This window comes from Herpailurus yagouaroundi, unplaced genomic scaffold, assembly GCF_014898765.1.
Source record: "Herpailurus yagouaroundi ecotype Mexico unplaced genomic scaffold, PumYag 100, whole genome shotgun sequence".
NCBI lineage: Eukaryota > Metazoa > Chordata > Mammalia > Carnivora > Felidae > Herpailurus > Herpailurus yagouaroundi.
The window spans coordinates 67,004,391-67,018,023 of record NW_024412391.1 but is presented as its reverse complement, the minus strand read 5'-3'; the positions used below and the strand labels follow the sequence as shown (position 1 = coordinate 67,018,023).

Sequence of the window (13,633 nt, the reverse complement as noted above, 5' to 3'; positions counted from 1 at the left end):
AGGGCTACAGAATAGGATATTATTTTCATTGTTTTCTTTAGAAAGGAAGATTTCTCATACTTTACAAATGGCTCAATTACAGACTTTATTAAACATAATTCATTTGTTCTTCATTCTTACTGAAGCTTGCCATTTTTGAAAAAGAAAGTATCGGATGAAATAACATATGCTGAAGATACTGCTAATTCAATTGCTCTTCTGGGTAAGTTAAGATTTCCTTAAGGTAGAGGGGTGTAACATATGGCAGGCCCTACTGTCAAGAAAAAAAGTGTCTTATATACTAAGTCTTAGAGTTCCTCAAATGTAGGTTCTTTGGTTCTTGGTTTTGGTTGGGAATTAATCATAGCGTGCTTGATGATAATTTTTGTTATCATTATCCACTTAGGCATTTTATAATACCAACAAGATTCTGTGTTCCTTAACTTAAGGACTGGCAGATGTTTATTTGTCTTGATGTTATTTAGTTTGTTGAAATATTTAACTTTTTTTGTAAATCAGATATGTGTTCCTCTCAGTAATCACAAAAATGTTTTCAATGTTAAACTCTCATAATTGCTAGTCTAATTGATTGCTAGAATCATTGGGATCCAAATTGCTCATTAAATAATCTAAAATTTTATATAAAATCATAAAATGGTGAGACATCCTTTTATATCTAAATAAGTTTCATTAGTCTTCTATGGTAGATTCTGGGAGAAATTATTATGGGCTAGAATGGAGTAAGGGTGTCGAGGAAATTAGAATAAATGTGGGAAGTTAGATAAGATCACCTTAAGGAGCAGGCAGGCTGGAAACTAATAGGAAACTTGAACTCTGTGAATCTCTACCTTCAGTGGAAATTTACAATGGGAAGCCAACCCAGAGGAGGACATGATAACATTAATACATAAAAGATGTAGGTTTGGGGGCACCTGGGTGACTCAGTCAGTTAAGCATCTGACTCGTGATTTCAGATCAGGTCATGATCTCATGGTTTGTGGGACTGGGCCCAAGCACAGAGCCTGCTTGGGATACTCTCTTTCCCTATCTCTTTGCCCCTCTCCCTTTCTCTCTCTTTCTCAAAATAAATAAATAAACATTAAAAAAAAAAAAAAGATGCATGTTTGGATGATAACATTAAAAAATGCCTCTATTGCCCTTATTGTTTTTAAATGTTGCCTCCATAAGAGTGTTGGCAGGCATTTGTATGATAAATACATGGCTCTTTATTACTGTGTCAGTCTGGTCTTTGCTGAATAACTGCTTGCCTGCCTATAGAAAAGTGAAGGAAGTATGAACTCTTTGCCTAAAATGAGCTCCCTTCACTGATTATTGACTGCAAATACTACTGTCCTGTCCCTTATTTTTTAATTGCTGAAAAGATGAGTTTTAAGCTAAAATAATTGTGTAGAGTATAAGGGGTTGAACAAATGTTGTTCATTTTTACTAATAACTTCCAGCTTCTACCTAGTAGTAAGTCATATTACTTTTTTCTTCTAAGTGATAATTATTTCTGATTCAAGAGCAGGATTTTGGAAACGTATGAGGGAAAATGTTGGTACTCTGTCCTGAGATAAAACAGGAAACCATGAGAAATGATCTAAACTTACAAGAACTAAAAGGGTGGGGAGCAGATGAGAAACCTTAGAATTTCCCGTAAACTTGTTTAGTTTTGTTGGAAAAGTTTAGTTGTTTCTGTTGACTAAGTTTTTCCAAAATGTAATGATTTTTCAACATAAAAGGAAGTGTTCAAAAAATTAAGGGAATCATCTGGAAATTGTCTTCTTTTCTTCTTCTTCTTCTTTTTTTTTTATTTTAGTGGTATTTTTTGCAGATAGATACTCCTAAAGCAAGTGTGAAGCTTTCCTATGTGCTTTCTCCTTTGGTCCATTTGTGTCCCTACTCACTGACCACTCCCAGAGGTGAACATTGTGCAAATCCTAATGCAAATCACAGATCTTCCAGGAACACCTCATTATCTGTTTCCCTCACAGATTCCACCAAGATCTGGTTCAGCCCTGAAGTTGATTCTCCCAACTCCAGTCTCCAGTTGGGACACACACACGCACACATGTGCATATGTGTGTGTGTGTATAACCCATATCTTGCCAAAATGATAATAGTAACTTATTATATGCCAGACTCTATTCTCAGCTTTTTCTCATATTAACTCATTTAATCCCCACAGCAATCTTTAAAGTGGAAACTGTTGGGGCGCCTGGGTGGCGCAGTCGGTTAAGCGTCCGACTTCAGCCAGGTCACGATCTCGCGGTCCGTGAGTTCGGGCCCCGCGTTGGGCTTTGGGCTGATGGCTCAGAGCCTGGAGCCTGTTTCCGATTCTGTGTCTCCGTCTCTCTCTGCCCCTCCCCCGTTCATGCTCTGTCTCTCTCTGTCCGCAAAATAAATAAACGTTAAAAAAAAAAAAAAAAATAAAGTGGAAACTGTTGTTATACAAATTTTATAGATGAGAAAACATACAAGTTTACATAGGTAGTAAATGGCAGAGCCAGTATTTAATCTTAAAACCATCTGGTTCCAGCATTTATGCTATTAATCACCATTCCTTTCTCCTTGGGAAGAAGAGGTTGAGTTGATTGAGGGGCCAAATGTTACAAGGATAGATCCAAGGTATTTCATGTACGGATGTTGTGTATGTGTGTGCATGTATAAAATACATGATCCAGCTTGAATTTCCAGTGAGGATATTTTTAATCATATTACTCACACATTTAAATTTGCAAATAAACTTATGACAGTGTTATTAAATAGCATTCATTTATCTTTCTGGCAGGTGAATTAATGAAAATACCAAATTCTGAATTGAGGATACAAATTTGTAAGTGTATTGTTGACTTCTATCATGCAGAACCACCAAAGAAGCATATTACAGGTGAAGCTTTTAATGGTCTTTTAGTAACAACTTACGTCTACAAAACATTATTCTGTCTCTTTGAACCTACAAAGACATGGTGGGATTGATGCAAGCTAGTGGGATCCAAGGACCCAGAGGTATTCCCACAGGGCTCAAACACAAGCTGAGAGGTAGTAAGAGCAGAGTTTATTGAAGACATAGAGTGTAAATATGGATAGAGCATCTGGGAGACTCAGAAAGGAAAGAAGAATGAGTCTTGTCTTTGCTTGGGGCCTGTAGTTTTTATTGAGAATTGTGGTCCTGTGCACATCTCCATAAGTCACTTACGCCCTAGAGCCAGGGGTCTTGATGAGTCAGTGGTTCTTGGAAAACCTCACCCAATTACTCTTAAGATACTGTCTGTTGTTCTGGAAGACTCCAAAGAAATCATTAAATCCATGACCTTTATAAGAAGGATATATATGGGTGTATATATGTGTATATGTATATAGATAGATACACATATATGTATATATATACACATATATATAATTATTTGCATGATATTTTTATTCTAATACTAAATATTTAGGATACAGTTTTAAAAGTAATGCCTAAATTAGTTTAATTGTAATTATTATTATTAATGTTATTTAATACTGTTAATGATATTATTTATTGTTTCTCTAACTCTTCTATAATTATTCACAATATCTTTTCCACCCAATTAGATGTTAAATTCTAAATGCTAATAACATTCTCACTCATCTTTGGGAAGAAAGTTCTTTATATTATAGCTAAGGGATCTTAATATATAATGGTAAAATGAGTCACCCTGAAATGGGTGGTATCAAGCCAGGGGGCACTTGCATTGTGGATGATATTATTTAGGACATAGTTCCTACCTTCATAGTTTCTATAATTTATAATCAGTATAGGAAGGGAGAGAAGACATAAATAATTTAAGTGATATGTTTCTTAAGAGATGAGGAAATAAGCTATGGTAGTAAAGAAACATTACTTATGACTAAGGAAAATGGAAAGACCTCTGAAGCACAGAGTAAGGAGATTATTAAATGTCACATTTGAATTATTGGTGATATAGACAGGTAGAAGTGTTTAGTAGATAGTAGACAATGGATACTTAGAATAGACCAGAAATATAGGTTTGGAATTTATACAAATAGAGATGAAAGTTGAAGCCATCAGGATAGTTCAGTTTGCCTGGAGATAAAGCATATGAATAGCCAAGGAGCAAGAATGGCAGCATGGACAGTGAGTGCCCATATTGACATGTGGAAAAAAATGACCCAAAGAAATCAGCAGTGAAAGGCTCAATGAGGAGAAAGAAAACCTCAGGACTGTTATGTCTTAGGCGCCAATGAATGAAAAATTTGATGAAGGAAGAAGTGGTTTTAGCATCAAATACTGTAGTAAAGGTTTCGGTGATTGATGAATGAAAAGGCCAAATTAATATGGTAACTGAAAAGTTGTAGCTAGCCTTTGGTAGATGTATTGCCATGAGGTGGTCAGGGCAGGTACAGGATTGTCAGAAGAGAGGCAGGGGGATTAAGGGAGTAGAGGCAGTGAATGCTTACTTAAATTGTGAGATCAGGTGGTGAAGAAAAAAGAAGATGGAGAAAAGCTGAGCTGGTAGGAAGATCAAAGAGGGATATTTGGGTTTTACTGCTTTTTATTTGTTTATAGGAGAGGGGAAAATGAGGTTTGTAGACACAACAAGAAGCTAGTAACTCGAAAATGGGAGGGTGAAAGTCCCAAAGAAAGCATGAAGAGGATGGAATTAAGAGCACAGGGATAGGGTTAACCTTGGCAAGAGACAGGCACCCTTTAAGATAGAAAGAAAGAGTGACAAATGATGTCTAAGATAAAACAGAGTAGTTAAAGTGTGGTGAGGCTGACCTTAATTTAATCAGGCTCCAAAATTTAGGAGCCCTAGGCAATGCTCTCACTGTCACACAGTTGGTTTTTAGTGGTAGGCATGGCTGGACATCTGGAACCACAGAGAAAAGTCCTCAGTAGAACAATTTAAGAGACAGCCCTGGAGACAGGAATCCAGTCCATGAGCCTTAATATTACTATATGCTTCCATAGAAATAGAACTCAATAGAAAAAGATATAGGGAGTTTAAAAGTACATTTTGGTCCATCCATATGATAGATTAGTATGGAATTAAAAATCATGATTTGGGAAAATATTTTACAGAATGGGGAGAATCTTAAAAAATGTTTAGTGGCTGCAATCGAATATAAAATTCCACATATAAGTATATTGTTAAAATTATATGCATACATTAAAAATATTAGCAAGAAATATACCAAAATCTTAATGTTGCTATCTCTTGAAAGTGAAATTACAGGCAATTTTTGCTTTCCTCTCCATACTCTTTTTTTTTTTCTTCTCCATACTTTTTAAATTCCTAAAGTAAGTAACTAGGGTATACCATAGAGAGCCCATCCCAGAAATGAACAGGGCCTTGTCCATTGCCAAAGATGAGATTCAGAAAGATAACACAAACTGACAGACCTCTCAGAACAATGGCAAAGTCAAAGAACTTCATTGGTTTCAAAAGTGAAGAAGTCAGGGAGCTAGATAATTCACAGCACCAAGAGAGGAAATAGCTGCATCAAGTGAGCAAGTACCCTCTAATGTTTATTTAATGTTTCTCATTGAATGTAGTCAGGCAGGCACCTGTGCCATTATGTCAAAAGAGGAGGTAATGTTTCTCATAGGAACTAAGGCAGAAGGAAATTCTTATGCATTGCCAAGAATCACACTTTCCTAAAATACCATTTTATTCACTAGCATTTATCAAAACAGCATTATATTTTCACTTATGTCATTGTCATGTCACATCATCATTTTTCCTTGAAAGCAACTGAAGTAATGCATTGACTTAAATAGTGAAAACATTTAGTATTTGTAATCATACCACTTTTCTTTGTGGGGAGGCATATCTACGGACAAATAAGAAATATTTTGCTCCTTTTTAGAATTCAAGATGTGCCCCCTCGGATCTGCGGTCCTATTTCAAATTTTAAACCAGGGACCAGCAAACTATGGACCCCAAAGCTAAAATCAGCCCACTGTCAATAAAGGTTTATTGGAACACAGCTACATCCATTTATTTTCTGTATTACTTATGCTTGTTTTTGTGCTATGGTAGCAGAGTTGAGTATTTGAGACCGAAACCTTATAACTTGCAAAATCTAAAATACTTATTACTTGGCCTTTTACAGAAAAAGTTTGCCTGTCCTTGTGCTATACCATTTTAAAATGCCATACACTTTTTAAGTTGTTATTGCTGTTGTTTATAATAATAAATTACTCATTCCTTTGTCTGAACATAGATGATTACTATGTGAAATAACTGTACATATTTTTTAACTAATTGTTTTTAGGTTACCAGCAAGCAAGTTCATCATACAAGATTAAGATGGCTGAAGTTGGAGGATTGGCAAAAAAAATGGTCCAGTCATTGGCCTTACTTGAAAATCAACTTGTTGAGAAGCTTTGGGTACTTAAAGCTCTGCAACATCTTTCAACTTCTGGTTTGTATATTATTAAATTTAAATACTTCATTCTCAACTATTTTTGTTTTTATTTAACAATGTCAAGACTATACAACATAAATAACTTTTAAATTTATTTTAAGAAGTTAATTGTACTTTAATGATGAAAGCCCAAGCAGCCAGTGGAATCTGTGCCCACCTCAATGACCCAGATCCCTCTGGACAGCTGCTGTTTCGTTCATCAGAAATACTTTGGAACTTATTGGAAAAATCTTCAAAGGAAGAAATCATACAACAGCTTAGTAACTTGGAATGTTTGCTGTAAGTATGTAGTTAGATAGGAATGCTTTTTAACCTTAAAATGATAGCCAGTGACATCACTAACATCCTTGTTTGAATATGTGTTTAATTAGGCTTTTGAGTCATGTAATGGCTATGTTTCAGGACATCACTTTTATGCTGTGGTATAAATGCATCTGCACATCAAGCCATTTTTTTTCTATTTGGAAAGCTTTTAAAGTAGATTAATTAAAACTAAGTTATGTCTCTGAATAAGTATAAAGTAAAATTATACATTTAAAAGAACTACTTCATTTGTTCATTCACTAAACTTATTTTTGAGTACTTACTGTCTTCCAGATGTTGCAATAAGCATTAACAAGAAATATAAGTGAGCCTTTAAGTTACTTATTTATTCATCAAGTAATTGTCTTCTCTGTGCCAACTTCACTACTAGGCCATAGAAATGCAAATGAAAGCAATGCAGACATGGTCTCTGCTTTCATGGAATTTGTAAGATGTTAGGAGATGGACAAGTCAATAGCAACTAAATGTTATGAAAGACATTATCACAAGGTGCTACATGTTCTTTAGAAAAGAGTGAATCAGCACACCCAGACCAACAGATTTAAACCATTTAGGATATTTATGGGCTTATGTAACTACAAAGTCAAGGATAAAACTTGTTTCGTGGGCAGTTGTAGTCAAGGCTCAGCAAATAAAAGGAGTTGGGCCCTCGTCATCCCTTTGCAGTCTTCCAGTGTGTTATCTTTATTCCTAAGATCCACATGGTGAGACCTAGGAAGTGTACGTTCATATCATCACAACCCCAAATGAAGCAGAAAAGACTTGCTATTCTGAAAGTCCAAAGAAAATATTTCGAATTGAGTCCCTGTAGGCCCTGCGTAGTCTGGATTGGCTATATGCCATTCCAGAATGAATTACTAGTGACAAAGAAATGTTCTGGCTAAAAGGAAGCTGAAGGCATCTTTGCAAGACCAAAAATGGGGAAAGAGTAAATGCCCAAATAAAAATAAGGGTAGTGTTATCATAAGAAGGGCAAGTGAGAGGCACCTGGCTGGGTCATTCAGTACATCATGAGACTCTTGATCCCATGGTTGTGAGTTCAAGCCCCACATTGGGTGTAGAGATTACTTTAAAAAATAAAATCTTGGGGCGCCTGGGTGGCGCAGTCGGTTAAGCGCCCGACTTCAGCCAGGTCACGATCTCGCAGTCCGGGAGTTTGAGCCCCGCGTCGGGCTCTGGGCTGATGGCTCAGAGCCTGGAGCTTGTTTCCGATTCTGTGTCTCCCTCTCTCTCTGCCCCTCCCCCGTTCATGCTCTGTCTCTCTCTGTCCCAAAAATAAATAAATGTTGAAAAAAAAATTAAAAAAAAAATAAAATAAAAAATAAAATCTTTCAATAGTAATAATAATAATGAGAAGAAGAAGAAGGAGGAGGAAGAAGAAAGGAGAACAGAAGAAAGAGGAAAGAAAGAAGAGAAAGAAGAAGAAGGACAAATGAGTGCTAGAAGGCAAAGCAACAAATGCCCATTGTACAGGAAATCTGATGTAGATTTAGAGAGTTAATAAATACTTCCTGATGAACCTTAATTTGGCATCTGAATGATAAATGTGAATTGGCAACAGAGAAGAGTTTTGCGTCCTAGACAGGGGAACAGAAGTGAAAATAGAACCTAGCAACATTAAAAAACAAAAACAAAATTTGAAAGAAATTCAATATATCGAGAGCAGAAAATAGTAAAATAGGGAGAGATGAAGCTAATTAGCAGGGACCATAACATGAAAGGCTTGATTAGCCTTGCTAAGGAGGTATAGGACTTTTTAATATTAACGACAAAGAAAAGCCTTTAAGTAGTTTACAAAGGAAAATGGTATGAATTAATCTTTATTTTAGAGCACTGTACCCACCTTGTATAGATTTGGATTGATGGATTCTTATGTGATAGAGATTTGAATCCTATGTAGAGGCAGATTTGGAAATGTAGAAAAGATTACAAATACTTTGAAATGAATAGTATAATATGAAAATGGGGGAGGTGCCTGGGTGGCTTAGTCTGTTAAGCCTCAGACTTCAGCTCAGGTCATGATCTTGGGGTTTGTAAGTTTGAGCACTGCATCAGGCTCTGTGCTAACAATGCATAGCCCACTTTGGATCTGCTGTCTTCCTCTCTCTGCCCTTCCCCTGATTGTGTTCTATCTCTCAAAAATAAATAAGCATTAAAAAATAAAAATAAAAATGGGGCTTTTGTTGGTAGACACTTAAGTAGCATTTACAAAAATATGTTTTAAAGATACAATTTTGCTTTCTAGGACTTTGAAGGAAGTATTTAAAAATCTGTTTATGAGAGGTTTTAGTCATTATGATCGTCAGCTTAGAAACGATATATTAGTAATCACTACAATTATAGCTCAAAATCCTGGAGCACCAATGATTGTAAGTATGAATCAAATTGCATTAATTTTAATTGTGGAAGTAGTTGGTATGGGGGGAAGGAGTCCTAAACTATGTTGTAATAGTTATGAACTTTGTTGTGATGCCCAGGTATATTGTAATGTCATTATGGTCACCGATACCCTTGCACTCTGCCAGTTCTTCTTTGCAACCTTTTGGAAACTTGAGATTCTCTTAATATTTTATAATTTACTTACATATTTACCATTTATGATACGTTACTTTGCTTTCTGATAATATGAGTTTATATCTGGCATCGTTTCTCTTTCACCTAAAGAATTTCCTTTGCCATTTCTTGTGATGGAGATCTGCTGGCTGCTGGCAGTAAATTCCCTTAGTTTCTTTTATCTGAGAATATCCTTAATTCAGCTTAATTATTGAGGTCTGTGTTCACAGAATATAGAATTCTTAAGTTGAACATTTTTATCTTTTAGCATCTTCTGGTTTCCATTGTTTCTGATAAGAAATATTTATTATTTCAACTTGTTTCCCCATGGACAGTGTATCACATTTCTTTCTGGCTGTTTTTCAAGATTTTCATTCTATCTTTGGTCTTCAAAAGTTTCACTATGATGTGCCAAAATGTGGTTTTCTTTGTGTTTGTTTATCCTGCTTGAGGTTCATTCATAGAGCTTCCTGAGTATTTAATTTTACTAAATTGGGAGAATTTTGGGCCATTATTCAAGTATTTTTTCAGCCCCTCTCTCTCTCCTCTTCTTCTGTAATTCAGATTACATGTATGTTTGTCATGAGGCTCTGTTCACTTTTTTCAATAATTTTTCTATTCTTCAAATTCAATAATTTGTATTGGTCTATATATGTAAATTCACTGACTTTTTTTTTTCTATCCTCTTCATTCTGTCATTAATTCCATCCAGTACATTTTTATTTCAGATGTTACATTTTTGGGATTTTGTAAAAATTTTTGTTTCCTTTTTTATAGTTTATATTTCTCTGCTGAGAGTTCCTGTCTTTTGGTTTATTATGAGCATCTATACCATGGATTCTGGTGTACTCCTCTGACAAGTATATACTTTTTTTGTATTAATAGGCATTTAGTTTGGCTACTCATCCCTATGGTGGATGACAGGTCAAATCTGAGTTCATTTCTTTTGGCCTCACTTGGGATGCTTGAGAATTCCCTGCCCTGGCATGATTCAGGCATTAGCCAGAGATTTGGGAGTTTATACACAGAAGTTGAGGTTCCCTTTCTGTGGCTCTCTCCTTTATGTGGGATTTCTCTTTTCACATTCCAGTAGTAGCAGTTGCCCTGAGATAACCTCTGCCCTCTGAGTCTTCAAACCACTAAGATTACAGCTTTACTCTGAGTTGTATCATCCATACAAGGTGTAGACTAGGGCCTGGCCTCAGTCTAAAAGCCATTTTTTTAAAAAAGGGAAACCCATGCAGTTTGCATTTTTGAAAAAATGGGAAATCCATTTCTTTCTTCAAAGTTCTGAGTCCCTTCCAGCATCTGCTTGGTTTTGGTCACAAAACCATTGTTTTTATATTTTGGTCAGGGTTTATGATTGTTACCTGAAGAAAGGTTTTTTATAGGAGCTACTCTGCCATCCCAGAACCTGAGCCTTACTGAATGATTGACACCCCAGAGTAGAGATCTTTGGCAATGACATTCACATATCAGCCACACACTTTCTAAGTTGTACTTAAAGGAAATTTGGGAGCGAAGGCCTCAGTCTCATATCAATGGTTATCAAATGATCCCAACAAAGAACAGTCATGGAATTTATAATGTGCAAATGGGGCAACAATCCTCCATAGCTTCCTACTCAAGGCTGCAATGTATGGGTAGACCTGTATGTTTCTCTGGAAGCCCCTGGTTAGTTAATAAGTTCTCATTAGCATCTTTGCAAACATCCAGGTGCATTTTATGAGTCATATAACATCTTCACATTTAAACAAACTATAGGGGGGCATCTGGGTGGCTCAGTCGGTTAAGCATCCGACTTCGACTTCGACTCAGGTCATGATCTCACAGCTTGTGAATTCGAGCCCCACATCAGGCTCTGTGCTGACAGCTCAGAGCCTGGACTTCACTCCAGATTCTGTGTCTCCCTCTCTCTCTGCTCCTCCCCGGCTCGTACTCTGTCTCTTTCTCTGTCAAAAATAAACATTAAAAAAAAAGGTTTTTTTAAAGAAACTATATGGATCCTAAAGCAGTACAAATGAAATGCTGCAAGCTCTAAAGCCCAGGGTTTGTCCCTGTAAACTCTCCCTAATTACAAAGTCCAATTAGGATATCTCTGTCAGTGATGAGCTACCTCATGCTGAAATGTTTGCAATTCTGTTTATTCTTCAGGGCTTTTAATGTTAACTAGGAAATGTTATGTTATCTCTTGACCAAACCTTTGACATAATGAGATTGGTTGGGGTAAAGGTGGCAAGCAGGGTTGTTTAAGAAGAAAAGCTGTTGAAAATAACATCTTTCTCCCTCATTTTGTCACTTAAGGGTATAAATAATAAATTACACGAGTAATTTATAGTCTTAATACATTTTGGGTTCTTACCAAATTTTAAATAGCATCCTATAAAATATAGAGTAATCTAAAAATATTTCCTAGAACCAACAGAAGGAAGTTTATATTAAATAAATTACAAGTTTATCTGGCTTCACATTTCTTGCTTTCATCCCTTTCTGTTGTCATTTATGAAGTCAAATAAATGACAAAGGGAATCTGATAAAGATAGTTAAATATTAAGTAAATATAGACATCTGTAACTTCCATCTAATTAAATCATCCTTCTGTGTATTTATTATTAGGAATGTGGCTTTACCAGGGATTTGATACTATTTGCAACTTTTAATGAAGGTAAAAACTATAAAGCTTTCAACCTATAATTATCCTGATGAGTTTTATACATTATTTTAGCTGTTATTTTCTTTTTTTTTCTCCTAACAGTTAAAAGTCAAAATCCTTTGGTAAAAGGTCTTAAGCTTTCTAATTCCTATGAAGATTTTGAGTTGAAGAAACTGCTATTCAATATAATTGTGATCTTATGTAAAGATTTACCTACTATACAGGTAAAAAGAAAAACAATCAAAACAAAGCTAAAATTGCCTCACTTTGTAGTGTAACTTTTTAAAACTCATGACTGCAAATCTTTCATCAACACATAGGTTTACTATAGAAAGTAACTTTTATTGGGCAGAATTTCATCTTTGCAAAATTTCTTTTGATTACCTGTTTAATAAACAATGAATTTAGGGGCGCCTGGGTGGCGCAGTGGGTTGAGCGTCCGACTTCAGCCAGGTCACGATCTCGCGGTCCGTGAGTTCGAGCCCCGCGTCGGGCTCTGGGCTGATGGCTCAGAGCCTGGAGCCTGTTTCCGATTCTGTGTCTCCCTCTCTCTCTGCCCCTCGCCCGTTCATGCTCTGTCTCTCTCTGTCCCAAAAATGAATAAACGTTGAAAAAAAAATTAAAAAAAAAATAGTGAATTTACCTAAATTTAAACCACATAAGCCAAATAAAAGCAGGAGAACCTTACTGATTTATTTATGTATTTAGATCTCTTGAATAAGAAAAAAAAGTAAAGAAAATCCATATAGGCCCATCCAGCCTAATAGTCTGTCTCTGATCTTATTATGACTAAGGCTTTAGTCAGGCAGAATGCATTGCTGCCATTTTCTAGCAACGTGATCCCACATAGGCTGTCTAGTTTCTAAAAATCCCAGATATCTTAATTTCAAAATGGGTATAACACCTACCTCATGGAATTATTATGAGGGTTAAAGGAGCTCAGGATTTTTCGGTATTACAACTTTGAAAAACATACACACACACTAAAAAAGCCCAGAGAAAGAAAAATTGTCTTTAAAGTTATGGCTTTTTTTTTTTTTTATTTTTTAGTGTTTTACTTATTTTTGAGAGAAAGAGCGACAGAGCACAAATGGGGGAGGGGCAGAGAGAGAGGTAGACACAGAATCCAAAGCAGACTCCATGCTCTGAGCTGTCAGCACAGAACCTGACATGGGGCTTGAACCCACCAGCCATGAGATCATGACCTGAGCTGAAGTCAGACGCTTAACTCACTGAGCCACCCAGATGTCCCATAGCTTTATTATTTACATCAAAAATATATACTCTATAGAAACTAAGTGTATTTTCTGAATTGCCAAATAGAAAATCATTCCATAAAATATGGTTTTATTAGTACAGTGGAGTCTTCTATAACTATTAAAATGATAGCTATGGAGACAAAATGTACACTAAAATTTATAAACCAATTTTAATTGACAACAGAGTCAAATAGCATAACAACTGTGGTGAGATTCTTAATACAGTATGTAAGCAGTGGAATCAACTAATTTGTTTTATGTTGTAAGTTTGTGGTCCATTAATAGTAATGATGATAAATATATGTCCTATTTTTTGAAGTTCATGGAGTATTTTGAAAACATCCACTTAGGGGCACCTGCGTGGCTCAGTCGGCTAAGCTCCCCACTTCGGCTCAGGTCATGATCTCAGGGTCCATGAGTTTCAGTCCCACGTCTGGCTCTG

The 13,633-nt window shown here is 36.0% G+C and overlaps 2 protein-coding genes across 6 annotated transcripts in view; one reads left to right on the top strand and one right to left on the bottom strand.

The window, feature by feature from the left end:
* Positions 1–13,633, bottom strand: part of FAM237B (family with sequence similarity 237 member B) — a 174,785-nt gene that overhangs the window by 89,450 nt on the left and 71,702 nt on the right. The gene's annotated exons all lie outside the window — the stretch shown is intronic.
* CFAP69 (cilia and flagella associated protein 69) overlaps positions 1–13,633 on the top strand; it is a 61,439-nt gene that overhangs the window by 18,009 nt on the left and 29,797 nt on the right. For 2 of the 4 annotated variants that reach the window (XM_040471548.1, XM_040471551.1), the window contains 7 exons: positions 126–202; positions 2,771–2,869; positions 6,250–6,399; positions 6,504–6,681; positions 8,972–9,095; positions 11,896–11,944; positions 12,035–12,156. In XM_040471548.1, the coding sequence (XP_040327482.1) occupies positions 126–202; positions 2,771–2,869; positions 6,250–6,399; positions 6,504–6,681; positions 8,972–9,095; positions 11,896–11,944; positions 12,035–12,156 (799 nt within the window). The remainder of the gene's footprint in view (positions 1–125; positions 203–2,770; positions 2,870–6,249; positions 6,400–6,503; positions 6,682–8,971; positions 9,096–11,895; positions 11,945–12,034; positions 12,157–13,633) is intronic. The other 2 variants (XM_040471549.1, XM_040471550.1) reach the window with 2 other exon arrangements.